This window comes from Cololabis saira, chromosome 21 (assembly GCF_033807715.1).
Source record: "Cololabis saira isolate AMF1-May2022 chromosome 21, fColSai1.1, whole genome shotgun sequence".
In the NCBI taxonomy this organism is placed as follows: Eukaryota; Metazoa; Chordata; class Actinopteri; order Beloniformes; family Belonidae; genus Cololabis; species Cololabis saira.
In genome coordinates this window covers 11,911,106-11,938,992 of record NC_084607.1, presented here as the reverse complement: position 1 = coordinate 11,938,992, position 27,887 = coordinate 11,911,106, and the positions used below count along the sequence as shown (strand labels likewise).

Sequence of the window (27,887 nt, the reverse complement as noted above, 5' to 3'; positions counted from 1 at the left end):
CGGTCCAGCGCGACGCTGCGGCTCCAATCAGACCACCACAATGGATCCAGCGGGGCTAAGAATAGTTTCCACTACAAAGATCTGTCACTCTTAGCTGTAACAGAGAAGTGATAAGGGTTTGTGTAGATACTGCTGCCAGGCTGCACTCAGCCCTGCATGGCCCCTGCTCTGCTCAAAACATCTTGTCCACAAACACACACATACAGCATACACAAGCGCTCATAACAAAACAAAAAAACAATGCAAGCTATCACTCGAATGCATCACACTGGGAATTCAGCAACTCTTCAAGTCCTGTTCTTATGTTAATGACTTTGACACGCCGCTGTCAATATGCAGTCCATTACATAATCCTAACATTTACATTTTAATTTCTTAAAGAAGGGACAAGACTCTGCTATCACAACAAATAAAGTAACATTGTGAATAGTGGATATTATATATTATACTCTTTATAATCTTTGCAGCATTTCGTTGGCACCAGTTAACATCTTTATGAAACATTTGAGCAAGGCAAGAGCAAAACAAAAGTAATATAAAAAAAAATGAAGATGTTGAAGATTTGGCTGAATTAGGAATAAACACCCATAAAGGTAAATGGTATCATAAAACTAACATGCTTGGTGTTGTATGACATTTTGGAGGGACTCCTGCAGGAGGTGTTAATTTTGAATATTCTTAAAGTAACTCATGCAAACACCGATATCAAAATATTGTCTTATTTAGATTAAGATCAGGATTTCAATTATTGTCTCTGATGTAAACATAGTTGTTGATTGAATTAATATTTGCTTAATTAATAGTGTTATAAAAGTGAATTAACTTTCATGTCTGCATGAGGCTTTAAAGAACTAGAAAATTGCAAAAGTTCCTTTGGGTTGTTTAAAAAAAGGAAGCCACATAGGTCTTCCCTTGACTGTTGCCTCTACAGGTGGGAGGAGGCATTGCACAACTCAAAACTGAACAGCAATGCCGGAAGTTTGTTTCTGATTAAAATGTGACCACGGACTCCATAAAAACAAACACATGTGACTTATGTGAACATTTAGATATCAGAGCAAAAAGGTATGTGTTGTTTAACAAGCCTGTAAGGAAGCAGGAAGGGTGCACATTTGATTCAGATTTGACACCAGGATACAGGTGGAACACGTTTTTTTCTTTTTTTTAGGCTAAATCACTAGGCCACATAACAAACAACACTTTTCTTATTTCCTGCTAGGGTTGATAAGATGGTTGATAGATGATTTGGCCTAAAATACAATACTTCTGTCACTGTAAAGGATGCAAGTTATTTTTGGTTTCTTTTGTACCATGCCAACATGACTCCATACGCTTTTGACACTTCCTGATTGGTTTCAGGTGATAAATGTCCCCAAGGCCATGAGCTAGAAATCAAAACTACTTGGGTTAGAACTGGATACAAATAAAAAAAAGACAAGAAAAACCTTGTGTAAAGTGATTATTTTACAACGGACATAATTATGACAGTATTTTGATACTTAACATGCAGCTGTCATAACCACACATGTACACATTCTAGGTCTCAATATCCGATGTAAGCAAATGTTTCATGGAATAATCTTTTGGGAAGTGGATTTATGAGATTGAGTAAGAAAGTTCAGCAATGCAGTTTGCAGTTGTTTATGTTAAAGTACCAATACCTGCTCGGATACAGACGAGGTTATGCGACAGAAATAGGTAAAGAGACAGTGCCAGGCTGCTAATTGCATACTTTCTCTGGGGCCTTTCATTCGCTGACTTAATCGCTGTTATGCTCATCATTTTGCATTCACCTGCACAGGCCCAGGAGGACTTTCTGGACACGCAACATAAAAGGTGGTTTCGTAACATTGGCCGACAGACAATTAGTCATTTCAGTTTATATATATCTCAACTGGAATGAAGTGACGGGGCTGCGAAAAATAGAAGAGGAAATCACTTATCACCACCAAACCAACCCTTTCTGAATTGAATTAATCTACAGGACGTTCTAATTTACAATATTGGACCCTTTTTTCTGCCTTCTTTTCTACATACACATACTTCTGATGATGTTTATTGTTTATGCACACAATAGTCAGGAAAAAATTCGAACCAGACCTTTCCTGTTAGCAGCAGGAAACAGCCACTGCTTATCGAATATACATTGACTCCCACATTGCTTCAAGCCACAGTCTGACGGGTGATTTTGCTTTACAACTTTCAAGCACGTGCTGGTTTAAGCCGATAAGAGTTTATTCAATTTTCCCAAGGACACCAATGGTGTGCCGACAGCTGAAAAGCTCTCATTTTCTTTAATGAAACCACTTCAAAACCAGGTCTTTACCACTGAAGGGAAATTTCATTACTTATTTGCTTTTATAGAACAAAACAGACACGTAGTAGAGCAATAGAGACACAGAGGGGACATCTATGTCTTCTACATGGAGCAAGAGAGAAATGTGTTCCAGTTTTCTTGTTGACATGTGCACACCTAATGTCTCTGCTGGAAACCATTTTGCTCTTGTGCCCATCTGAGCCGCGTTATGCTGATCTTTGGGCGCCGTGTAGTGTCTGTGGCCGTTTCCTCTGCATTGTCTGTTCAGTACCAAGACGAGTGTCAGAGATTTAGTGCAACACATTCCATCACGTAACATGAACTGGGTGACTGCCAACATCTCACCTTCCCACCTTCCTGGTGAGCACATGAAGACCATGTTTTCAAGTCATCCATGCTGCGGTGGTAGAACAGAGGCGATTCTTATTCTGACAGGCCATAAGAGCTTCCGTATGCAGACAGTCCTTTATTTTCTGCACGGTTGGCCAAAAGTGATTTTGTTTTTTTTTTCCATCAAAAATGCTGAACAGTTTTATTTGTATTTTTTACAAACATTTAATTTATTTGTGTTGGGCTTACGGACTGCCTTGCTGTCGTCAGAAATGTGCGCGTCATGTGTTTTTTTCCTAACTTTCACACACACTGAACAGAAGAAACCTATTATCACATTACTTTGTTGGTTTTGAAAAAGGTTTGCCATTTTAGCTTCAGGGTACAAAGATTCACCACATTCCCTTTGTATATAAGACTCCATCCGTCCGTCCGTCCGTCCGTCCGTCCGTCCGTCCGTCCGTCCGTCCGTCCGTCCGTCCATCCATCCATATTCCATCAGTCAGGGTCACTGGGGCCTGCTGGAGCTCATCCCAGCTCTCTTAATGGGAAAGTCAGGAGCACACCCTGAACATGTCACAGGTCCGTCGCAGGGCATTATCTAGACTCCAAAACGGTTAAATCATATCCTTTGTGTCTCCACTCAACCAGTTCAAGAAAGTCCCAAAAAGGATTGTTTGAGGATAACAGTCAGGTGTCTGGAGCTGATAATGTATAAGGAACATTATGATATTAAAACAGGTCTTGGTCTGTTGTCCAGTGGTAAGAAGGGTAAAGCTGTTCTACGGACCAAGCCCTGTGCTTTTCCTAAATGAGAGCAGGTTCAGCATGGGCACATGTGACAGACATGAACAGGTCTGGAGAAGGCATGGAGAACGTTACGCTGCCTGTAACATCAGCTTGGTGGTGGGTCAGTGATGGTCTGGGGTGGTCCATTGAGGGACAAACAGACCTCTACAGGCTAGACAACAGCCCCCTGACTGCCATAAGCTACCAGGAGGAAATCCTTGGACCCAGTGTCAGGCCCTGTGCTGGTGCAGTGGTTCCTAGGTGCTTGGCCTCATGTGATGAGAGTCTGGAAGTAGTTCCTGGAGGATAAAGGAGATTATACCACTGACCAGTCCCCATGCTCACTTCACCTATCCAATAGAACATCTCTGGGATATTATATTTTGGTCCATCCAATGCCCCCAAGATGCACCTCAGATTGTCCAGGGGCCTCATGTACCAAGAGTGCGGCACACAAAAAACACTTTCCACGCTCACGGTCGGATGTTCAAAACGTGAAATGAACGTGAAAAGTTGCAGTCCCTCACACACATACAGTATCAAGTCTGGCGTACGTACATTTCTAAGGTTTTGTTTGTTGGCGACACTCATCTGCGATGCAGTGAAGTCCGAAATATGAGGAAACGTGACATCAACAATAAGTTAAATACCGCATGTGAAGGACACGACAGTCCCCACATCAACAGATAAGTTACACACGAGTGGAACTGCAACAATCTCACAATTGACCACACGAACATATAAAGGTTGGCACAAAATGATGCAACCTGCAGATCACAATGGCAGCCTTGTCTCCGTTAGAGGACACTGCTGATGCAGGATCAGGAGGGAGCGAGTCTTCAGGGACCACACTGATCTGCTGCTCCAGGATGAAGACTGGATCATCAGCCGGCTTAGGAGGATCCTTCTGGGTCGCTGCTGACAGGTCTGACATCTCTCAGCCGCTATGACGACCGTATGAGACGACTTCTCAAGATAAAAGCCGGATCCTTAGAATATACCATAACTGTGTCTGAACAGACAACCATTAAAATACAATTTGCAGCGAAGAATTGGTTCTCTAAAGTTGTCCTTTAAGATAAAACTAACATGTCACTGAAAAATTTGTTGGTACGAAATGATGGGACTGAGCAATATATGAATAATGTTTTATAGAATATTTAAGCTACTTATCGAGTCGGCCGCAGTTGCTGCAGGATGTCAGAAAGTGTTTCTCCGTTGATGGAGGCCGGGACCTAGACCGGTCTCTCTCCTGGTAATGGAGGCCGGTCTCGCCTCATGCGGCTGCAGCACTCCGATTTGCAGCGACTTTTTTCTTGATTTCTTGATCTTGCACCTTGATAATCACGTTGGCACAGCTTGTCCTTTTTTTGCAGTGGAGGAAGCAGACTGTGTTGATTCAGTTCATGCTGTTCACAACATATTACTTGTGAGAGATGATCGTAGACACGTCCTCTGCGAGTTGTAACACTCAGCGCTCATACACATTACGCCAATTCTGTAATTTTATAAGTGTAAATAACTGGAATGAGGAGAGTCATTTTTGTCCCACCAGATTAAGTTGTGGGTGTTGATTCTTAAAATACAAACAAGAAAAAAAGAGTGTAATGATGCACTAATGGTGAACATAAACAGCACGTTACTCTATTTTGTCTTACAGTTTAAATCGGACTTCTGACAGGAGTGTCTCGAGCTCACAGTTTTGTTTTTTTGTTTCGTGTGTCTTTGTTTGAATTAGTTTCATGGATATTTATCTTCATTATCATATTCAGATTGACGTACTTGAGGGAGGAGACAGGGAGTAGCTTCATGGTTGGTTGTGATGTTCAAATGAAACATGCGTGGATTTGAGCGTATGCACAGTTTTGAACATCTGAATTAGTTTTTTATGTTGGCAAGATTTCGGCGCAAGGATTCCCAATGAAATCCACTATCCATTCTGTACTCTTTGTACATGAGGCCCCAGAAACTCCTTGTTCCCTTGGTCCAGATCTAGGATAGATGCCCCAGGACATCAGCTGTTGCCTATTTAGGAACACGCCCTGACATTGTCAGGCATGCATACAAGCACATATAGGGGCCATACAAAACCGACTACCATTTTGAGTTGGTTTAGTGCAATTTCAGCAGAATGAACTAGAACTGCCTCATCATTTCTTCACTTTTATTTTCAGAGTGCCATTAAATCCAGCCCTCTGTAGGTCGATCATTTCTTTTTTCATCAAATTATGTGGCTTTCTTTTATCCCTAATGCATTAACCAGTCCATATCCGTGTAAACATTTAGAAAGATTTTTCCACTTTGAGATTTAATGGGTTTTCAAAGTGTTTCTTTAATGTTTTTTGTGGCCTCTGAAAACCATCCACTATTTTTTTTAATTTATAGAAGAATAACTGAAAAGAGAAAGCTGCATCTCCCCAGTAGGGTCTATCATTCAGGCCTCTGTGGTTGAATTACAGTTGTGATGAACTTACAGTTGAAGATGTCTGCCTCTGCGACATATTTCTTTCACATTTTAAACATTGTACTGGTCTGTTGATTTCCCCTGGAAACTAGCGATGTAGGCTTACAAGGTAAAAGGTTGGATAACTGAGCTTGTGGGCTGGCACATATCACCACCGATGATGATGATGTTGGCACTTCAACATCTGCGGAGTCACTCCTGCTCAGTGTTAACTGTCTCTTTTTATAACGGGACTCGTTGTACTTACATTGACCAGACATAAAACTGCAAAGCAACAGCTTTTCCAATTTTTCCAATAATGCTGAATGCCGTAATTCAAATCTCAGCTACTCAAATCAAAAAGGTGACCAACAACAACAGATTTTTTTTCTTCTTAAACAAGCTCATCAGAAAGTGATGAACAGACATAGCTGTAGAAACTACAAGACCTGCACAGCATAGGTGCAGTGCAGGTCTTTCAGTTTCTTTTGTGCTCATTAAGTTCAATAAAAGTAAAAAAGACTCTGGTTTATTATTGCAGTGTTGCAGTCGATGACGATTTATCTGTGAGTATGGATAGTGACCTCAGGAGCACGCTCACATGATTTACATGATGATGGAAAAACTGTTTAATGAGAGACTGTGCTTTTTCACGAGGGGCCAGGACACCATGACTTAATCTCTCTACAGCTTATTGATGTCTTCAGACATCATATATATACACAGGACTGTCTCAGAAAATTAGAATATTGTGATAAAGTTTTTTATTTACTGCATGTAATTGTATGCAATTAAAAAAACAAAAATGTCATACATTCTGGATTCATTACAAATCAACTAAAATATTGCAAGCCTTTTATTATTTTAATATTGCTGATTATGGCTTACAGCTTAAGATTCCCAGAATATTCAAATTTTTTTAGATAGGATATTTGAGTTTTCTTAAGCTGTAAGCCATGATCAGCAATATTAAAATAATAAAAGCCTTGCAATATTTCAGTTGATTTGTAATGAATCCAGAATGTATGACATTTTTGCATTACAGAAAATAAAGGACTTTATCACAATATTCTAATTTTCTGAGACAGTCCTGTATAGGAATGGGCGATATTTTACCGTTCACGATATACCGTCAAAAAAATTCCCCACGGTAAGAATTTGTCATCTCGCGGTAAAAACGATAAATTCCCCTTGATGAAGTTTTTTGTGTAAAGGTGATTTATGGTTCTGCGTTAAATCCACGCACAACGTACGTGAAGGAAGGAAGGAAGGAAGGAAGGAAGGAAGGAAGGAAGGAAGGAAGGAAGGAAGGAAGGAAGGAAGGAAGGAAGGAGAGAGCAGGAGGAAAGAAGGAAGGAAGGGAAAAAAGAAGGAAGGAAGGAAGGAAGGAAGGAAGGAAAGGGGAGAAGGAAGGGAGAAAAGAGGAAGGGAAGAAGGAAGGAGAGAGCAGGAGGAAGGAAGGAAGGAAGGAAGGAAGGAAGGAAGGAAGGAAGAAAGAAAGAAAGAAAGAAAGAAAGAAAGAAAGAAAGAAAGAAAGAAAGAAAGAAAGAAAGAAAGAAAGAAAGAAAGAAAGAAACAAAGAAAGCGAGAGAGCGAGATAGATTTATAGTTGAAATGGTATTTTTTTTATCGTAATTTTTATCGTTATCAGGATAAATGGCGGAAATTATCGTGATACATTTTTTAGTCCATACCGCCCATCCCTAGTCCTGTATATATAAAATGTTTGTGAGGATAAAAGAAAAAATTTTGACTTTCGAATGTTTGGCCACATCTAAGACTAAGTATTAAAAACATTGACTTTAGTGATTCTTTTGTCTTGGTAGATTTCTAAAAGGGATCAATTTTATCAACATGATTAACAGGGTCCCGATGCATAAACAGTCACATGCACACACATCAGTATTTAAAAGGGGAAGCCTGTGCGAGGATGTGTGCCGTTTTGGATCCATTTAAGCCAGTGCAGTGAAAATGGAAAAAGAAAATATTTCTTATTATCATCTTGAAAAAAGTGGAGTGTGACATAAATCAATAGTCCATAGGAATCAATCAGTTCATGGGTCAGAGGCTTAGCAGGACGGTATGCAGCAGTTCATCAGAGATGTCATCCAGGAATAAACGGGATTCAGTCTGGCGGTCCTTCTCCAGACGCTGCACCCCATCTTTCCTGAGCGCTGCGGAGCAAACTGGAGCAAAGAGCCCATGTGTGGGGTGGGTGAGTGTTTCATGCAGCCCTGCGTAATAGTTGTGTGCAAGGATGGTTCTCTGTTTTGGAAGACCTTCAAGCATGACATTTCAGAGACTGCTCTGTAGTCCTGATACCAGATGATAGTAATCTCAAGTAAAGGTTTCCCAGAGCTCTTTAAACATACTATGCTCCATCCTGCTGATCATCTACTTGCAAACCTCTATGACCCAGTATAAAAGATATGTATTAGCCTGCTGCAAATGAAGAGGGGAGTACTGGTTGTCCTCTGGTCACCCTGATGCTTTCCTTGTTTGACCTGGTGTGCTTTTTGGCCTCTAGTTTGTAATGCAACCCTTTCTGGCTTCCTCTTCGTTTTCTTCTTCTTCTTCTTCTTTTTAGTTCTGCAGGTTTATTTGCTCTGATATCGCCGAGCTGAGTGTTCCTGTTTTTCTGTTCCGTTCGTTATTCCAGAAATCATAAAAACAAAAGAAACTGATTTCCTCACCACCGAGGAGTGGATCCGAGAACGAGTATCTTAATTTCACAAAATTGCACCGCCTCTATGCAGTTACTTTCACCCACATCTGTCCCGCTGTTGCGTTAACTGTTTTTATGTTCAAATTTACAAGTATGGGAGTGTCCAGATCCTTTAACGGCTAAAAATAGGAGTGTAAATCCGGCCAGTGTGTGTGTGGATGCAATTCCAGGATGATTGAGATTCATAAAGGAGAACTACAGATATGGATTTATAAATCTGGAACTAAAAAAGAAAAAGGCTGTCGCATTTCTCCTTTTGTCTGTCAGTTAAATACAGTTTTATGCATCTGCTGTTTTGAAATCACATATATCATACTGTCAACACCTATGATTAAGTAAGTTGAATGGGAAGCAGAAGGGAGTGAGAGTGAAAAGCCAACAGTTTTTCTTTGAGCGCAACAGATGACGACCATTAATGTTTCAGTGCTCTCTCCCTCTCTTGCTCTCACACACATGTGTTAATACTTAACCCGGCTTCTTAAGGTCTCTGGTAAATAGCACTCTATGGAAAATCGACATGTCCATTAAATCCAATCAGAGCTTATGGATGGACTGTGATACGTGGCCTCAGACTACAGGGGTTATGACTGGAATTATCTCTGAGGACTCTCAGATAAATCATGCTGGATAAAGTCGGTGGGTTGTGATGATGGAAACACACCGCTCCTGCTGCCCTGCTCTAAGATGAATCACACAATCAGGCCCTTTGCACTCATAAGATTACCTGCTAATGACCAGCCTACACGCTCCAGTGTTGACCGGACAGGAGCCGTGGCTCTTCAGGGGTCACTGCTGGTCACCAGTGTTGTGCTAGTTACTGAAAAATAGTAACTAGTTACCATTACTAGTTACTTCATTACAAAGTAACCCAATTAGTAACTTGGTTACTTAGACCAAAAAGTAATGCGTTACTATGAAAAGTAACTTTTTAGTTACTTTACTGTGTCAATAACGTTGGTTGCTTAGCAACAGTGTTGAGAACGGCCAATGAGCTTCAGCAGCAGCTCAAGAAAGGGACCCTTTTGTTAGGGTTTGACACTCCCCCCAGCCTTTCAGTTTCTGTTTTGCCCCACCTGTGTCCCATCTGCCCTGATTATCTGCACCTGTGTCTCGTCGTGTCTCGTTATCCCCTGTGTATATCTGGTCTTGTCATACTTCCCTCCATGTTTCCTGTTTTTGCTCCAGTTTTGATCCCTGTTCCTGTGTTAGTTTTTGATCCTGCCAAGCAGCGCTTTTGTTTAGGTCCTTGCCTTTTTGGAATAAACCCTTTCGTTGCAAACTCCTGCCTCGCTCTCCTGCATCTGGGTCCTCACCTCACCAGCCTGACAGAAGGCTTGACACCTTTTATGAATCGTTCATTGCAGTTCTCAGATATAATCCATGGTGGCATGTTGCTTTATAAGAATCTTTTTGCCCAGAAGAAAAAAGAGCGACAACAACTACCTATAACTATGTTCTTCTCTCGAAAAAACACTCCTGCACTGCGGGCTTTAGAAGAAAGAGATGCTACAGAGCGAGTCAGGATGCAGCGGCTCAGAAGAGAAGTGAAATACGTGCGAGGCGGTGCTGATCTCCGCAATTTGAAACCTTCTATAATATTTGTAAAAAAAAAAAAAGGTTGCTACTTCACGCATTTCAGGATTACTGTAATTACAATATCTCCACGTTGCGAATGAAACTCGCCTTGCTCTCTTGGCTCGCCATGACCGGTCATGTTTTTGAATGCACACCCACTACGTTTCCTCCGGTTTCCGTGTGTGGGGAAAAAAAGCTTCACTGTAGCCAGAAATAACAGAGTAACACACCGTTTGGTAACGGTAATTGCGTTACTGAATTTAAAAACTAATGCGTTAGAGTATTAGTTACCGCCAAAACTAACGGCGTTACTGTAACGCGTTACTAAATAACGCGTTAGTCCCAAGACTGCTGGTCACCTTTTGGATCAGATTTGCGAGCTTGAACGGTAGTAGTTGACATCAAGCTCATATTTTGATCACACACCTGGAACTTTGTACTCACGCAGTATAAATAGCAGAGCAAACATTAATGATATAGAGGAATCAATACCAGTGGAGATGCAGCTAGAGATTTGAAAAGATCAAAGAGCTCAAAAAGCCTTTCGTTTTCTCTGAACTGTTTTGGAGAGCCTTGAGGGGGCAGAACTATTGAACCATTTTCTGTTTGTTCAGATCTTCATTGGTGAGGTACTACAAATACCTGCCTTCCCTTGCAATCTGTGTGGGTACAGGGTCGAGTCTGGTACCGTTTGCTCCCAAAAACAGCCTTTTGTCACAGTAAAGAGCTCAGACCAGCTTCACAGTATCTCAGTGGACGTTCAGCTGGAAACTGTCACAACCGCCTCTTTGCCGCAGGCTTTCGGCTGCTCATCCACGTGACAACTTTTGTCCATCTGCAAAGAGGGAACATTTCAAGCTTGAGCTGGTTTATAATGACATTGACTCTGTCTAATTGTTTTTTTAATGCACTTTTTAAGCAAAATCTTTAAATCAGTGTGAATGATTTGTGGTTTGGTATTTGTTAACCCCCCATTTTTCAAGTCAAAAGTCAGTGAAGCCAGGTAACTTTTTTCATAAAACCAGTGCTAATGGAATATATAAATAAATATTAGGAATCTGTTGCAACTTTTATGTCCAACAAATCAGTTTTTTTCTTGTGAGGCTAATATTCCTCAACCAGCATGAACAACTTCCCTCAAAAATAAGCAAACTACAGCCTCAGCTTTCTTTCCCTCAAAGATACATTCATGAGAAGATGTGAGCTGGGAAAAATGGAATCAGTAACATATGGGAATTTGGACAAAAGATGCATTTTCCCTAACTGACTGCCTGTCTTGCGTGATGAGCCACTGGAGCAAACAGAACCCACAGGAGTTAAGACTATTTCCACCACTGTGAGACTTTTGCTTCATCTGGAGGAAAATGTCTTAATGATTCAGAAAACAGAAGAGCACAGACCATATTTAATACTGAAACGATTATGTTGAGTTAAAAAAAAATCAGGAAATTAAAAAATTTGACAATTAAAACTTTTTGTGTCTACTTCAAACAAAATTGGAAACAACTAAATCATATTCAATTGGAAAAATTGTAGATTTAGGACTGTTGGACTATTGGACTAATATGATTATGAATTCATGACATATGTGAGTGGGTGAACATTTCTCTTGGGCCAGTAAAGGGCCGAAGCCAAGCCAAAGTTTATGCTGCATGACTCCAGACCAGATAACAGACTCCATGGGGTTTACGACACCTGGGAGGGGGGTCAGGCGCAGTATAGCCCCCACAAACCCAGCAGGGTTCCCGCCAGACCTGGAGGAACAAAGGAAAAGACAACGCAAAGGGACCAGGAACAGACTCCCTGGGGTGACGACACCAAGGGGGGTTCAGACTCGGTGGAGCCCCCGGAAGCGAGCCCTGAAGGGGGGGACTGTCCCTCTCAGTAAAACCGCCCCAAGCCCAAAAGCGGGAAGCACCCAATCACTTGCCAGGGGCTGGTGACATCACGCAGCCCGCGGAACTCAAACTCCCGTCCTGCCCAGTGCTCACTCTCTCTCCCTCAGCCAGCGGACCGGACAAGACGTGCCTGCCGACCGAGGCAGCCACGGCCGCATCTACCCATTTATTCCTGAGCGCTGCGACGAGACGGGGGGGGAGCCGCTTCGAGCCTGGAGTGTCCGGCGGAGCGTAAGACCCGTTACCACGGAGCGCACTGCGCTCCCAAGTTTCTCTCTTTTCTAATTTCTCTCTCCGCTCTAAGTTCTCTCCCGAGGAGGGCCTGATCCTCCGGTCAGCCTGCCAGCTCAGCCCGAGGAGCACCCAGCCACCTGTGTCCGTGAGGCCCACGCGCTCAGGAGCCCGGACGGGAGCCCGCAGGTCCGACAAGTGGACTGGATCCCCGCGCGCACCGAGACGCCGTGATAGGCTCCGTTGACCAGGGCGGGATCGCCCGGCTGCTGCACCCCTGTCTTTTTATTTCTTCAGAGTTGAAGGAGAAGAGAGAGAGACGAGAGACTGCTTGGACTGAAAGCCGAGAGGAACGAGGCCGCATCGGACTGGAACCCCCGACAGAACCCGCTCCAGATGCAGAATCCAGAGGAGACGTGAGGCTGTGTTTGGGCGATCAGTCAGTTAGAACGGTGTAAAGCTGAACTTATGTTTAATGAGATTACTGTATGCGTATTACTGTACGTTATCATTATTGTGTTCTTTATCATCTTTATTAGGGCCCGAGCACTTGCAGTGCGAAGGCCCTATTGTATTTGCAGGAATTTTTATTATTAGGGCCCGAGCACCTTCAGAGCGAAGGCCCTATTGTATTTGCAGGAATTTTTATTATTATTATTATTATTATTATTATTTTCCTGACAAAGTGAAGGCCTTTTTGCCCCCCTTAACATGCCCAAAAAGTCACCAAATTTTGCACCCTAGTCAGGCCTGGCGAAAAATTTGATATTTAAAGGTTTGCATTAATGGGCGTGGCAAAATGGCTCAACAGCGCCCCCTTGAAAACTTTGTGCCTCAAGCCCCACGATACGGTTTGACGTACATGCACGAAAATCGGTACACACCTGTATCATGGGACAACTTAAACAAAAGTCTCTTGGGGTCATGCCCGAAACCGAACAGGATGTCGGCCATTTTGAATTAGTCGTGTCATTTTGGCGAAATTTATGCCATTCCTTCGAAAGTTAATTCAGCCCGAACCGTAACGTGCCCCCAAGTGTGTTATACATCAAAATGTGCGTCTCCATCCTGCGACAACACGCATTACTTTTCTCTTTCAAAAGCGTTACCGTGGCGGCGCTAGACGCCAAAAAGCGCGCCCACCCTTCATCTGATTGGTTCGACAGAAAAAACTTTGTGCCTCAAGCCCCATAATACGGTTTGACGTACATGAACGAAAATCGGTACACACCTGTATCATGTCGCAACTAAAAGAAAAGTCTCTTGGCGCCATGGCCGAAACCGAACAGGAAGTCGGCCATTTTGAACATTCTGAATTAATTGCGTAATTTTGGAGCAATATATGCCATTCCTTCGAGAGTTAATTCAGCCCGAACCGTATCGTGAACCCAGATGTGTTATACATCAAAATGTGCGTCTCCATCCTGCGACTACACGCATTACTTTTCTCTTTCGAAAGTGTTACCGTGGCGACGCTAGACGCCAACAAGCGCACCCCCCCTTCATCTGATTGGTCCATATTTGATAGTTCCCCAAAAGGCACCAAATTTTGCACCCAAGCCAGGCCTGGTGATAAATTTGATATTTCATGGTTTGCATTAATGGGCGTGGCAAAATGGCTCAACAGCGCCCCCCGGAAAACTTTGTGCCTCAAGCCCCACAATACGGTTTGACGTACATGCACGAAAAACGGTACACACCTGTATCATGTCACAACTTAAAGAAAAGTCTCTTGGAGCCATGGCCGAAACCGAACAGGAAGTCAGCCATTTTGAATTAATTGTGTAATTTTGGCGCAATTTATGCCATTCCTTCGGCAGTTAATTCAGCCCGAACCGTAACGTGCACCCAGGTGTGTTATACACCAAAATGTGCGTCTCCATCGTGCGACTACACGCATTACTTTTCTCTTTCAAAAGTGTTACCGTGGCGACGCTAGACGTGAAAAAGCGCACCCACCCTTCATCTGATTGGTCCATATTTGATAGTTCTCCAAAAGTCACCAAATTTGGCATGCAAGCCAGGCCTGGCGATACATTTGATATTTCATGGTTTGCATTAATGGGCGTGGCCTAACGGCTCAACAGCGCCCCCTAGAATACTTTTCTCTGCCATAACTTTTGAATGGTTTCACATAGAGAGTCGTGGGTGGTGTCATGGGACTCTGTAATGAGTCCTTAAGCTTCGTTGGCCTTAATTAGCCCCGCCCCTTCTTCTGATTGGTTGTCCTTTTTTTATAATAAAATCGCCGCGAGCCGCCAGTCGCTCTCGCGCTGACTCCCGCTTCCTGATTCAAACGTCTGCCGGCCCCGCCCCCCGACCAATCAGTGGCGAGTAGGGTGATGACGGCCCCGCCCCCCGACCAATCAGTGGCGAGTAGCGGATGACGGCCCCGCCCCCCGACCAATCAGTGGCGAGTAGGGTGATGACGGCCCCGCCCCCCGACCAATCAGCTCCCTGTAATGTGGTGACTTCAGAAATATTCCCGGCTCAGCCCGGTTACAACCTTGGCAGAATGGTTACAGAAAAAGTAATAATTTAAATAGTAGGGTTTTACTAATATTTATAACTTACAAATATTTAAAAAATTAGGAAAAAAAAGTTCCAGACATTTTATCGCTATGTTGGCCTGTCCTAAGCCAGTAGGTCAAATACAAGGAGTAGCTGAGACTTAGCTCAGCCAGATTATTGCGGTCTTTGCTGCCAGAGGTCGAGAGTTCAAGCCTGGCTTGATATGCCAAAATTTTTGTCAGCAATTTTTGTGTTTTTTTTACATCAAAATGTTCGTCTCTGTCCTGTGACGACGCACATTACTTTTCTCTTTCCCCTTCTTCTGATTGGTTGTCCCGATTTTCTGCCATAACTTTTGAATTTGAGTGGAGTTTGCGCGCGCAGCTCCCGCGGGGGGAGGGGCTGATGTTCAGCGCGGCCGCCATCTTGGTCGAGGCGCCGCATTGACTGCCTGAGAACGTCGGGCGTGGCCGCCATCTTGGATCGGTATCGCTTTAACTCTAGAGCGTTCACTTCTATTGTGGAAGGAGGTGTCTGCATAAGTAAAATAACTATAACTCACTTGATTTTCAACCGATTTTCACGCGGTTTGCTTTGTTACAAACGGCAGACATGTAGCTATGATACAGGATGCTTGATGTACGTTAAATATGCAAGCTTTCATGCTAAAATACGTTCTGCAGGTAGTCACACTTCAGGTATACACACACACACACACACACACACACACACATATATATATATATATATATATATATATATATATATATATATATATATATATATATATATATATACACACACACACACACACACGCACACAATATACACAATACAAAATACAGTATAGCATATTAATGAATGTATTAATATATTTGAATAACAGACATAACAAGCTTAAAAACAAAAAACATAACGGATGACAGCATACAATTGTCATAATGGAGAAAAAAAAGAAACATTTGGAAGGAGTGTGTGTGTGAGGAATTGTATATTAGTGTTATAAATTGAAATTATATAATAATGCAATCGCTATGATATATAATTTTACAATATAATACAGTCAAAAATATATGAAATGAAGCAACATACAATGCAATAATACAATATGCTATATTACTGGGTACGCTAATATGAAATAACAACATGTAATATAATATGGTATACTAGATTAATATAATATCATACATTCTGGACCATGAGATACAGCTGTACTGTATGATCGTCGTTCATTTGAGTGATTTGATTTTTTTTTTCATGGTTTGCATTAATGGGCGTGTCCTCACGGCTCAACAGCACCCCCTAGAATACTTTTTTCTGCCATAACTTTTGAAAGGTTTGACATAGAGAGTCGTGGGTGGTGTCATGGGACTCGGCATTGATTCCTTGACCATAATTGGTGACAATTAGCCCAGTCCCTTTTTCTGATTGGTTGTCCCTATTTTCTGCTATAACTTTTGAATGTTTTGACATAGAGAGTCGTGGGTGGTGTCATGGGACTCTGTAATGAGTCCTTGATCTTCTTTGCCCTGAATTAGCCCCGCCCCTTCTTCTGACTGGTCGTCCCTTTTTTCTGCTATAACTTTTGAAGGGTTTGACATAGGAAGTCGTGGGTGGTGTCATTTCTGATATGCTTATGGGGGGCGGTTGACGTGAGTGCGAGGGCCCGTTCATTGCTGCTTGCAGCTTTAATTAGGGCCCGAGCACTTGCAGTGCGAAGGCCCTATTGTATTTGCAGGAATTTTTATTATTATTAGGGCCCGAGCACTTGCAGTGCGAAGGCCCTATTGTATTTGCAGGAATTTTTATTATTAGGGCCCGAGCACCTTCAGTGCGAAGGCCCTATTGTATTTGCAGGAATTTTTATTATTAGGGCCCGAGCACCTTCAGTGCGAAGGCCCTATTGTATCTGTAGGAATTTTTTTTCTTTTTTCTTCTGACGAAAGGAGGGCCTTTTTGCCCCCCTAAACGTGCCCAAAAAGTCACCAAATTTTGCACGCAAGTACGGCCTGGCGAAAAATTTGATATTTAATGGTTTACATTAATGGGCGTGGCAAAATGGCTCAACAGCGCCCCCCGGAAAATTTTGTGACTCAAGCCCCACAATACGGTTTGACGTACATGCACGAAAATCGCTACACACCTGTATCAGTACACAACTTAAAGAAAAGTCTCTTGGCGACATGGCCGAAACCAAACAGGAAGTCAGCCATTTTGAATTAATCGTGTCACTTTGGCGCAATTTATGCCATTCCTTCGGCAGTTAATACGGCCCGAACCGTAACGTGCCCCCAAGTGTGTTATACATCAAAATGTGCGTCTCCATCCTGCGACAACATGCATTACTTTTCTCTTTCAAAAGCGTTACCGTGGCGATGCTAGACGCCAAAAAGCGCACCCACCCTTCATCTGGTTGGTTCAGACAGAAAAAACTTTGCGCCTCAAGCCCCATAATACAGTGTGACGTACATGAACAAAAATCGGTACACACCTGTATCATGTCGCAACTTAAAGAAAAGTCTCTTGGCACCATGGCCGAAACCGAACAGGAAGCCGGCCATTTTGAACATTCTGAATTAATCGCGTAATTTTGGAGCAATATGAGCCATTCCTTCGAGAATTAATACGGCCCGAACCGTAACGTACACCCAGGTGTGTTATACATCAGAATGTGCGTCTCTATCCTGCGACTACGCGCATTACTTTTCTCTTTCAAAAGTGTTACCGTGGCGACGCTAGACGCCAAAAAGCGCACCCCCCCTTCATCTGATTGGTCCATATTTGATAGTTCCCCAAAAGTCACCAAATTTTGCATGCAAGGCAGGCCTGGCGATAAATTTGATATTTCATGGTTGGTATTAATGGGCGTGGCAAAATGGCTCAACAGCGCCCCCCGGAAAACTTTGTGCCTCAAGCCCCACAATACGGTTTGACGTACATGCACGAAAATCGGTACACACCTGTATCATGTTGCAACTTAAAGAAAAGTCTCTTGGCGTCATGGCCGAAACCAAACAGGAAGTCGATATTTCATGGTTTGCATTAATGGGCGTGGCCTAACGGCTCAACAGCGCCCCCTAGAATACTTTTCTGTGCCATAACTTTTGAATGGTTTTACATAAAGAGTCGTGGGTGGTGTCATGGGACTTGGTATTGAGTCCTTGACCATAATTGGTGAAAATTAGCCCCGCCCCTTCTTCTGATTGGTTGTCCCGATTTTCTGCTATAACATTTGAATGGTTTGACATAGAGAGTCGTGGGTGGTGTCATCAGATTCTGTATGGAGTCCTTGACCTTCATTGGCCTGAATTAGTCCCGCCCCTTCTTCTGATTGGTTGTCCCTTTTTTCTGCTATAACTTTTGAATGGTTTGATATAGGAAGTCATGGGTGGTGTCATTTCTGATATGCTTATGGGGGGCGGTGGCGGTGAGTGCGAGGGCCCGTTCATTGCTGCTTGCAGCTTTAATTATTATTTTTTTTTTTCTTCTGACAAAGTGATGGCCTTTTTGCCCCCCTTAACATGCCCAAAAAGTCACCAAATTTTGCACCCAAGTCAGGCCTGGCGAAAAATTTGATATTTAATGGTTTGCATTAATGGGCGTGGCAAAATGGCTCAACAGCGCCCCCTTGAAAACTTTGTGCCTCAAGCCCCACGATACGGTTTGACGTACATGCACGAAAATCGGTACACACCTGTATCATGGGACAACTTAAAGAAAAGTCTCTTGCCGTCATGCCCGAAACCGAACAGGAAGTCGGCCATTTTGAATTAATCGTGTCACTTTGGCGCAATTTATGCCATTCCTTCGGCAGTTAATTCAGCCCGAACCGTAACGTGCACCCAGGTGTATTATATATCAAAATGTGCATCTCCCTCCTGCGACCGCACGCATTACTTTTCTCTTTCAAAAGCGTTACCGTGGCGACGCTAGACGCCAAAAAGCGCGCCCACCCTTCATCTGGTTGGTTCAGACAGAAAAAACTTTGCGCCTCAAGCCCCATAATACGGTTTGACGTACATGAACGAAAATTGGTACACTCCTGTATCATGTCGCAACTAAAAGAAAAGTCTCTTGGCGCCATGGCCGAAACCGAACAGGAAGTCGGCCATTTTGAACATTCTGAATTAATTGCGTAATTTTGAAGCAATATATGCCATTCCTTCGAGAGTCAATTCAGCCCGAACCGTATTGTGAACCCAGATGTGTTATACATCAAAATGTGCGTCTCCATCCTGCGACTACACGCATTACTTTTCTCTTTCAAAAGTGTTACCGTGGCGACGCTAGAAGCCAACAAGCGCACCCCCCCTTCATCTGATTGGTCCATATTTGATAGTTCCCTAAAAGGCACCAAATTTGGCATGCAAGCCAGGCCTGGCGATAAATTTGATATTTCATGGTTTGCATTAATGGGCGTGGCAAAATGGCTCAACAGCGCCCCCCAGAAAACTTTGTGCCTCAAGCCCCACAATACGATTTGACGTACATGCACGAAAATCGCTACACACCTGTATCATGGCACAACTTAAAGAAAAGTCTCTTGGAGCCATGGCCGAAACCGAACAGGATGTCGGCCATTTTGAATAAATTGTGACATTTTGGCGAAATTTATGCCATTCCTTCGGCAGTTAATTCAGCCCGAACCGTAATGTGCACCCAGGTGTGTTATACATCAAAATGTGCGTCTACATCCTGCGACTACACGCATTACTTTTCTCTTTCAAAAGTGTTACCGTGGCGACGCTAGATGCCAAAAGGCGCGCCCCCCCCCTTCATGTGATTGGTCCATATTTGATAGTTCTCCAAAAGTCACAACATTTTGCATGCAAGCCAGACTTGGCGATACATTTGATATTTCATGGTTTGCATTAATGGGCGTGGCCTAACGGCTCAACAGCGCCCCTAGAATACTTTTATCTGCCATAACTTTTGAATGGTTTGACATAGGAAGTTGTGGGTGGTGTCATGGGACTCTGTAATGAGTTCTTAAGCTCCGTTGGCCTTAATTAGCCCCGCCCCTTCTTCTGATTGGTTGTCCCGATTTTCTGCTATAACTTTTGAATGATTTGACATAAGAAGTCGTGGGTGGTGTCATTTCTGATATGCTTATGGGGGCGGTGGCCGTGAGTGCGAGGGCCCGTTCATCGCTGCTTGCAGCTTTAATTAGGGCCCGAGCACCTTCAGTGCGAAGGCCCTATTGTATCTGTAGGAATTTTTATTAGGGCCCGAGCACTTGCAGTGCGAAGGCCCTATTGTATTTGCAGGAATTTTTATTAGGGCCCGAGCACCTTCAGTGCGAAGGCCCTATTGTATCTGTAGGAATTTTTTCTTTCTTTCTTTCTTTCTTTTTCTTCTGACAAAAGGAAGGCCTTTTTGCCCCCCTAAACGTGCCCAAAAAGTCACCAAATTTTGCATGCAAGTCAGGCCTGGCGAAAAATTTGATATTTAATGGTTTGCATTAATGGGCGTGGCAAAATGGCTCAACAGCGCCCCCTTGAAAACTTTGTGCCTCAAGCCCCAGAATGCGGTATGTCGTACACGCACGAAAATCGGTACACACCTGTATCATGGCGCAACCGAAAGAAAAGTCTCTTGGCGTCATGCCCGAAACCGAACAGGAAGTCGGCCATTTTGAATTAGTTGTGTCATTTTGGCGAAATTTATGCCATTCCTTCGAAAGTTAATTCAGCCCGAACCGTAACGTGCACCCAAGTGTGTTATACATCAAAATGTGCGTCTCCATCCTCCGACTACACGCATTACTTTTCTCTTTCAAAAGCGTTACCGTGGCGATGCTAGACGCCAAAAAGCGCGGCCACCCTTCATCTGGTTGGTTCAGACAGAAAAAACTTTGCGCCTCAAGCCCCATAATACGGTTTGACGTACATGAACGAAAATTGGTACACTCCTGTATCATGTTGCAACTAAAAGAAAAGTCTCTTGGCGCCATGGCCGAAACCGAACAGGAAGTCAGCCATTTTGAACATTCTGAATTAATTGCGTAATTTTGGAGCAATATATGCCATTCCTTCGAGAGTTAATTCAGCCCGAACCGTATCATTAACCCAGATGTGTTATACATCAAAATGTGCGTCTCCATCCTGCGACTACACGCATTACTTTTCTCTTTCAAAAGTGTTACCGTGGCGACGCTAGACGCCAACAAGCGGACCCCCCCTTCATCTGATTGGTCCATATTTGATAGTTCCCCAAAAGGCACCAAATTTGGCATGCAAGCCAGGCCTGGCGATAAATTTGATCTTTCATGGTTTGCATTAATGGGCGTGGCAAAATGGCTCAACAGCGCCCCCCGGAAAACTTTGTGCCTCAAGCCCCACAATACGGTTTGACGTACATGCACGAAAATCGCTACACACCTGTATCATGTCACAACTAAGTCTCTTGGCGCCATGGCCGAAACCGAACAGGAAGTCGGCCATTTTGAATAAATTGTGTCATTTTGGCGAAATTTATGCCATTCCTTCGGCAGTTAATTCAGCCCGAACCGTAACGTGCACCCAGGTGTGTTATACATCAAAATGTGCGTCTACATCCTGCGACACCACGCATTACTTTTCTCTTTCAAAAGTATTACCGTGGCGACGCTAGACGCCAAAAGGCGCGCCCCCCCTTCATGTGATTGGTCCATATTTGATAGTTCTCCAAAAGTCACCAAATTTTGCATGCAAGCCAGACTTGGCGATAAATTTGATATTTCATGGTTTGCATTAATGGGCGTGGCCTAACGGCTCAACAGCGCCCCCTAGAATACTTTTATCTGCCATAACTTTTGAATGGTTTGACATAGGAAGTCGTGGGTGGTGTCATGGGACTTTGTACTGAGTTCTTAAGCTTCGTTGGCCTTAATTAGCCCAGCCCCTTCTTCTGATTGGTTGTCCCGATTTTCTGCTATAACTTTGGAATGGTTTAACATAGAGAGTCGTGGGTGGTGTCATGGGACTCTGTAATGAGTCCTTAAGCTTAGTTGGCTTTAATTAACCCCGCCCCTTCTTCTGATTGGTTGTCCCGATTTTCTGCTATAACTTTGGAATGGTTTGACATAGGGAGTCGTGGGTGGGGTCATCAGATTTATTTATGGAGTCCTTGACCTTCATTGGCCTGAATTAGCCCCACCCTTTCTTCTGATTGGTTGTCACTTTTTTCTGCTATAACTTTTGAATGGTTTGACATAGGAAGTCGTGGGTGGTGTCATGGGAATCTGTAATGAGTCCTTAAGCTTCGTTGGCCTTAATTAGCCCCGCCCCTTCTTCTGATTGGTTGTCCCGATTTTCTGCTATAACTTTGGAATGGTTTGACATAGAGAGTCGTGGGTGGTGTCATCAGATTATGTATGGAGTCCTTGACCTTCATTGGCCTGAATTAGCCCCGCCCCTTCTTCTGATTGGTTGTCCCTTTTTTCTGCTATAACTTTTGAATGGTTTGACATAGGAAGTCGTGGGTGGTGTCTTTTCTGATATGCTTATGGGGGGCGGTGGCCGTGAGTGCGAGGGCCCGTTCATCGCTGCTTGCAGCTTTAATTATTATTACATTTGATTCTCTTCTTTTCATTCCATGCATTTAACGTTTATGTTTCATTTTATTGATTGTTGTTTTTCTTGTTAGTTAATGGTTTTGTAATAAGGTAGTTTCTGCCATCAGGTTTATTTGGGTGTTGCGTTTATCATCTTTTGACACCCGTATGTAAATAAATTCTGATTGATTTCTTTATGAGTGGTTGTGTTATTTCATGCAAGATTTGGTCACAAATTGATTTGTTTAAGCAGAGCCTAGTGTTCGGATATCACGCCTTCACTGTTATTCTGTAAGATTTGCTGTTCTGCAGGATAATTCAAATCATAATGAGACTGATTTTCTGCTGTTAGTTATCGAATCCCACCGGAAGTAAGGCCCCGGCGGTGGTGCCCCTACGAGAATTATCATTTTTGATAATACAATTTGATAAATAGTCAACTTTATTAATTATTAATAATTCTTTAATAGAATTATCATTAGCCTTGATAACTGGACAGCCAAGCTACCTATGAGTTGCACAACATAAATGATGCCGCCCGTGTGAGGCTCTCGATAACAATATTTGTGACCAAGTCTGTATGAAGTGATTGAACATTAATTGTCATCAGAAGAAAAATATTTTTATTTTTCTTCCCCTCATTATCTGATTCCTACGGTTATTTTAAAACCTCCCTGTTCTCTGCAACCTTGCTTCACTGAAGTTAATGGTTGGTTTTGCTTCAAGTTCTTTAAATTCTATTAATAGAATTTTGTCGGGATTACCCCATGTGAGTTATTAATCTTTCGGATTAATTTCTACCGTGTTTGTTAAATTGAATCTTTAATTTGGTGGCATTTAAATTTTAATCCACCTTATTGATTCTCTTTTGTTTTTTTTTGTGCTTCCAAGGTTATCTCAATTCTGTTTATGATAACCAAGAACCCAACTGCTTTGAGGCACAGATCAGAGTTGGTTCAGTCTCTCATGCTTCATTTATTGTCTCATTCCTCCTAATCTGGGTGATAACGTGAATCTACTTCATTGCTGAGTGTTAATCTCTTGGCAGAGTCGCAAGCGAAACACTGGTGTCCGGTTCGCGCTGCGTGTGGTGTACAGGGCAGGAAACTCATCGCATTTGGACGCAGAGCCAGCAGAGGTGACCAGAGGTTGACTAAGGAGGACCATCAGGCAAGTTCCGTTTGAATAGGAAGCTTTTCGCCAGGTACCCTTCAGTCCCGGGTCCCCTGGCCAGACGCGCGATGAGTAGCTCAGGTAACCATGAAGGGGAAGCCGAGGCTTCCCCCAGCGTCACTTTTTCCGACACTCAAGAAGTAATTGCACGTATGATGGAAATACCTAGAGAAGAACTGTTTACGATAAATAGCTATAACCTCCAAACCTGCGAGGAGAAGATAGTGGAGCTCGTTAACTTTGCTAAAAACCCGACCAAAAAACTCCTTAAAGCCGACATTTTGGGCCAGCTGGCCTTATTAGGGCAATGTAAGGCAGAACTGCAGGCGGCGGAGCACGGGGATAGAATTAACGAGTGGCGAGAGAAATATGAGGCAGAGAGGCTGGAAAATTGTGATTTGCAGAAAGCGGTTGGAAGCTTGAGGGGCCTCTTAGCTGCGGCTCGAGCACAAATCGAAGACGAATCATCGGACGCCGAGGGTCCCCCTGCGCAGAGGGCCCCGAACGCAGGACCAGCTTCAACAGCTGGACTGCCTTCGGGACCGGCTGCTAACTCACGATCCCCCGAATACCCTTACCTCCGACCGCAGGCCAGACAGCTGGCAGCGGAAAGGCGCACGGTTAGCCCAGAAATGATCCCTCCAGGGAGGAGCCGCGGTCAGGGCGTACAATATCGGAGAGAATTTGATTCAAATCCCTGGCCGAGTCGAAGTCGTCGCTATGCCTCGGATGACCCGCTGTTTTTCGAGCCGGAACCCACTCGGGGTTACCGCTCGGTCCTCAGCTCACGGCAGAGGACCCCGTCTCCGCCCTATCGGAGAGAACGTCCCCCCCCACGTTACAGGGGACGCCATCACTGGGAAAGCTCAGATGATGAAAATGATGGACCAGCTCCGTTCTACGGGCACGGTCTTCGCACGCGCCAAATAGAGTCTCTGGCGAGAGACATAGAGCGTTTTGACCCCCACATCAAAGGATCTAACATTGATGACTATTTGAGGGAGGTTGAACGATGCTTGCTCGACCTCCCGGGAGCAACTTCCCGGGAGAAAATGAAATTAATCTGGAAGACTACTTCCAGAAGCGTGCATGTTTTCCTGGAGACCCTGCACCCCGACACAAGAGATCGCTATTCAGCTTTATGTCAGGCGCTGCGTGAAGAATACTCGATATTTTCTGATCGGGCATCCGCCACCTTTGGCGCTTTTGCGATCAAACAAACGAGGTCCGAACAACCGAGAGATTACTACTGGCGACTTCGGGCTGCCTACTTCCAGGGGTGCAACGCCCCAGGTTTAGAGGAGGAGCAGGCATTTAAGTCCCTTTTCCTGCATAACCTTCACGATAGCATAAAGTATAATGTAACCATGTACTGTAAAACTAGGGACCTACAGATGCGGGACATCAGAAGGTACGCACAGATTGCCTGGGAAACTAGGGCGCGACCAGCGAGGGCCCCTGAGCACGATACCGAGGTGCTTGCAGTCCAGAGAACTGAGAACCGTCACGTAGAGTTCGGAGACGAGGTTTTCCGTGCCTGGACTGGACCTGAACCAGGTTCCAGGGACCACTACCAGCCTCGCCCGCCGCCAGGTCAGTCAGAGTACCAACCGCAGTACAGGTTAGAGCAGCATGACGAAGGGGGGTCTAACTACCCGGCCAGACAGTATGACGAGTATGAAACCGCTGCGCCGAAATACATTAAAAATAGACGGAAGCGCCACAAAGATGACCTCATCGAGGACGTGTGCCAGGCCCTCGAGGAATTAATTAAACCACCTCGCTCCTCCGGGCCCCCTGAGGACCGGGGCACCAGGCCACCGATAGAATGACTAGGCGGACCCACCCCCCCAGCCGTGGCCAGGATCTGCATGGTGGGGGTGGACAGGGCAGCGCGTGCAGGCGCACGCCCCCCTTCTCTGATTTCCCTCGGTAAACTGGTCCGTAATGGACCGGATCGGCGTGTTGATTGCTCATCAGTTCTTAACAGCTGTGTTTGTGTCCTTGCTTTCCTAGATACCGGTCCCGGGGTCAGACCCATAAGTCCCGCCTACGTTTTCTCCTTAGATGCCGTGCCATTCTCGGGGGCCCCGAGACCACTTGAAGGACGTGAGGGACTCTTGTCTTTAGATTGGCAGGCCGGTGCTTTGCCCCACGTCATGCCCCCTCTGGGACCGACTCTGGAACTAGAACCCCCGCCCCCAGGGGACGGGGACCAGAAGGTCAGCCAGGTACCCCTCGTCAACCACACCCCCTTCTTGCCCTCGTGGGAAAGGGGGGGGTCAGGTTTGTGCAGCTCCCAAATAGTGGAGACTGCAGCACGCGCACGCATGACAGTTTCAGTGTCACACATGCGGGTGGATCGTGGGGGGACGGTCCCGAAATCCTTGGGAGGGAACCGTTATCTCCTCGCTGCCACCTGCTGGTTTACCAAATGGGTGATTACTGTCCTCCTCCTGAGCCATGTTTTCAGCCGCCGGGGGGCTCCCCGGTCGGGTGGTCCGGACAGAATCACACATTTGGCCTTAAATGTCATGACAGCTCCCTTTGACTCCCGGTCCCCACGTCAGATCAAACGAGCTAATCTAACTCTTGTCCATATGCTGCTAGATCTCAGGGTCGTCAGGTCCACGCCACACCGCTCGGTTGCGATGACACCACTCGAACGGACGGCTGGTCAGCAAATGAAGTTGCCACTTCACCCGTTGTACCCGCCTGACAATGTTAGTGTCGCCTCCGCCAGTACCGCGCGCCAGTATGTGACAGACCTGCGTGACCACCCTCGGTCGACTTTTGCATGGGCACAAAGGAACACAGACGCCGGCGCTGAAGGCACCGGGCCGTTCCATGATCGTACGTCCTCTCGAGAGTACCAAATAGGGAACGAGACTTCATTCTTCCGTTACCCGAGGTCGGTTCTGTTACGGGACAGACCCCTCCGATCCGTTTCCTTCCTCAGCACCGCTCTGCCAAGGGATTAACACGTAGTAAACACCCACTGAGCCTGGTCTGCTGCTGGCAGTTACGTATCAAGGGTCTGTAATCCAACGAACCTCCCCTTTTCTTTCCAGTTTTCTTTTATTTTTACCTTTTATCTACCTCACCTTAAGAAGTGATTTCACTGTATTATGCGATTTAACCATTTTGGTATTATTTGAATGTGTTTTGTTCATTTTCATACTTTTACACCGTTGCATAGATGATTCTGATCTGCCCAGACAAAGCCTCCCACGCTATGCTAACCTCTGAACTCTTAAGTACTGTACCCCTCTGCCAACCAGGACTGCATCTCATGGACTGTTGCACTGTTGTTAGATTTGACAACCAGACCCTGCATTCCCGCCGTCAAATCTAAGGGGGGATGTTGGACTATTGGACTAATATGATTATGAATTCATGACATATGTGAGTGGGTGAACATTTCTCTTGGGCCAGTAAAGGGCCGAAGCCAAGCCAAAGTTTATGCTGCATGACTCCAGACCAGATAACAGACTCCATGGGGTTTACGACACCTGGGAGGGGGGTCAGGCGCAGTATAGCCCCCACAAACCCAGCAGGGTTCCCGCCAGACCTGGAGGAACAAAGGAAAAGACAACGCAAAGGGACCAGGAACAGACTCCCTGGGGTGACGACACCAAGGGGGGTTCAGACTCGGTGGAGCCCCCGGAAGCGAGCCCTGAAGGGGGGGACTGTCCCTCTCAGTAAAACCGCCCCAAGCCCAAAAGCGGGAAGCACCCAATCACTTGCCAGGGGCTGGTGACATCACGCAGCCCGCGGAACTCAAACTCCCGTCCTGCCCAGTGCTCACTCTCTCTCCCTCAGCCAGCGGACCGGACAAGACGTGCCTGCCGACCGAGGCAGCCACGGCCGCATCTACCCATTTATTCCTGAGCGCTGCGACGAGACGGGGGGGGAGCCGCTTCGAGCCTGGAGTGTCCGGCGGAGCGTAAGACCCGTTACCACGGAGCGCACTGCGCTCCCAAGTTTCTCTCTTTTCTAATTTCTCTCTCCGCTCTAAGTTCTCTCCCGAGGAGGGCCTGATCCTCCGGTCAGCCTGCCAGCTCAGCCCGAGGAGCACCCAGCCACCTGTGTCCGTGAGGCCCACGCGCTCAGGAGCCCGGACGGGAGCCCGCAGGTCCGACAAGTGGACTGGATCCCCGCGCGCACCGAGACGCCGTGATAGGCTCCGTTGACCAGGGCGGGATCGCCCGGCTGCTGCACCCCTGTCTTTTTATTTCTTCAGAGTTGAAGGAGAAGAGAGAGAGACGAGAGACTGCTTGGACTGAAAGCCGAGAGGAACGAGGCCGCATCGGACTGGAACCCCCGACAGAACCCGCTCCAGATGCAGAATCCAGAGGAGA

The 27,887-nt window shown here is 45.0% G+C and overlaps 2 protein-coding genes across 5 annotated transcripts in view; one reads left to right on the top strand and one right to left on the bottom strand.

The window, feature by feature from the left end:
* Nucleotides 1-3,775, bottom strand: part of LOC133422585 (G-protein coupled receptor 183-like) — a 30,311-nt gene extending 26,536 nt beyond the window's left edge. The window contains exon 1 of the mRNA XM_061712602.1: nucleotides 3,766-3,775. Coding sequence (XP_061568586.1) covers nucleotides 3,766-3,775 — 10 coding nt within the window. The remainder of the gene's footprint in view (nucleotides 1-3,765) is intronic.
* Nucleotides 1-27,887, top strand: part of gcgra (glucagon receptor a) — a 75,395-nt gene that overhangs the window by 4,118 nt on the left and 43,390 nt on the right. The window lies entirely within an intron of this gene.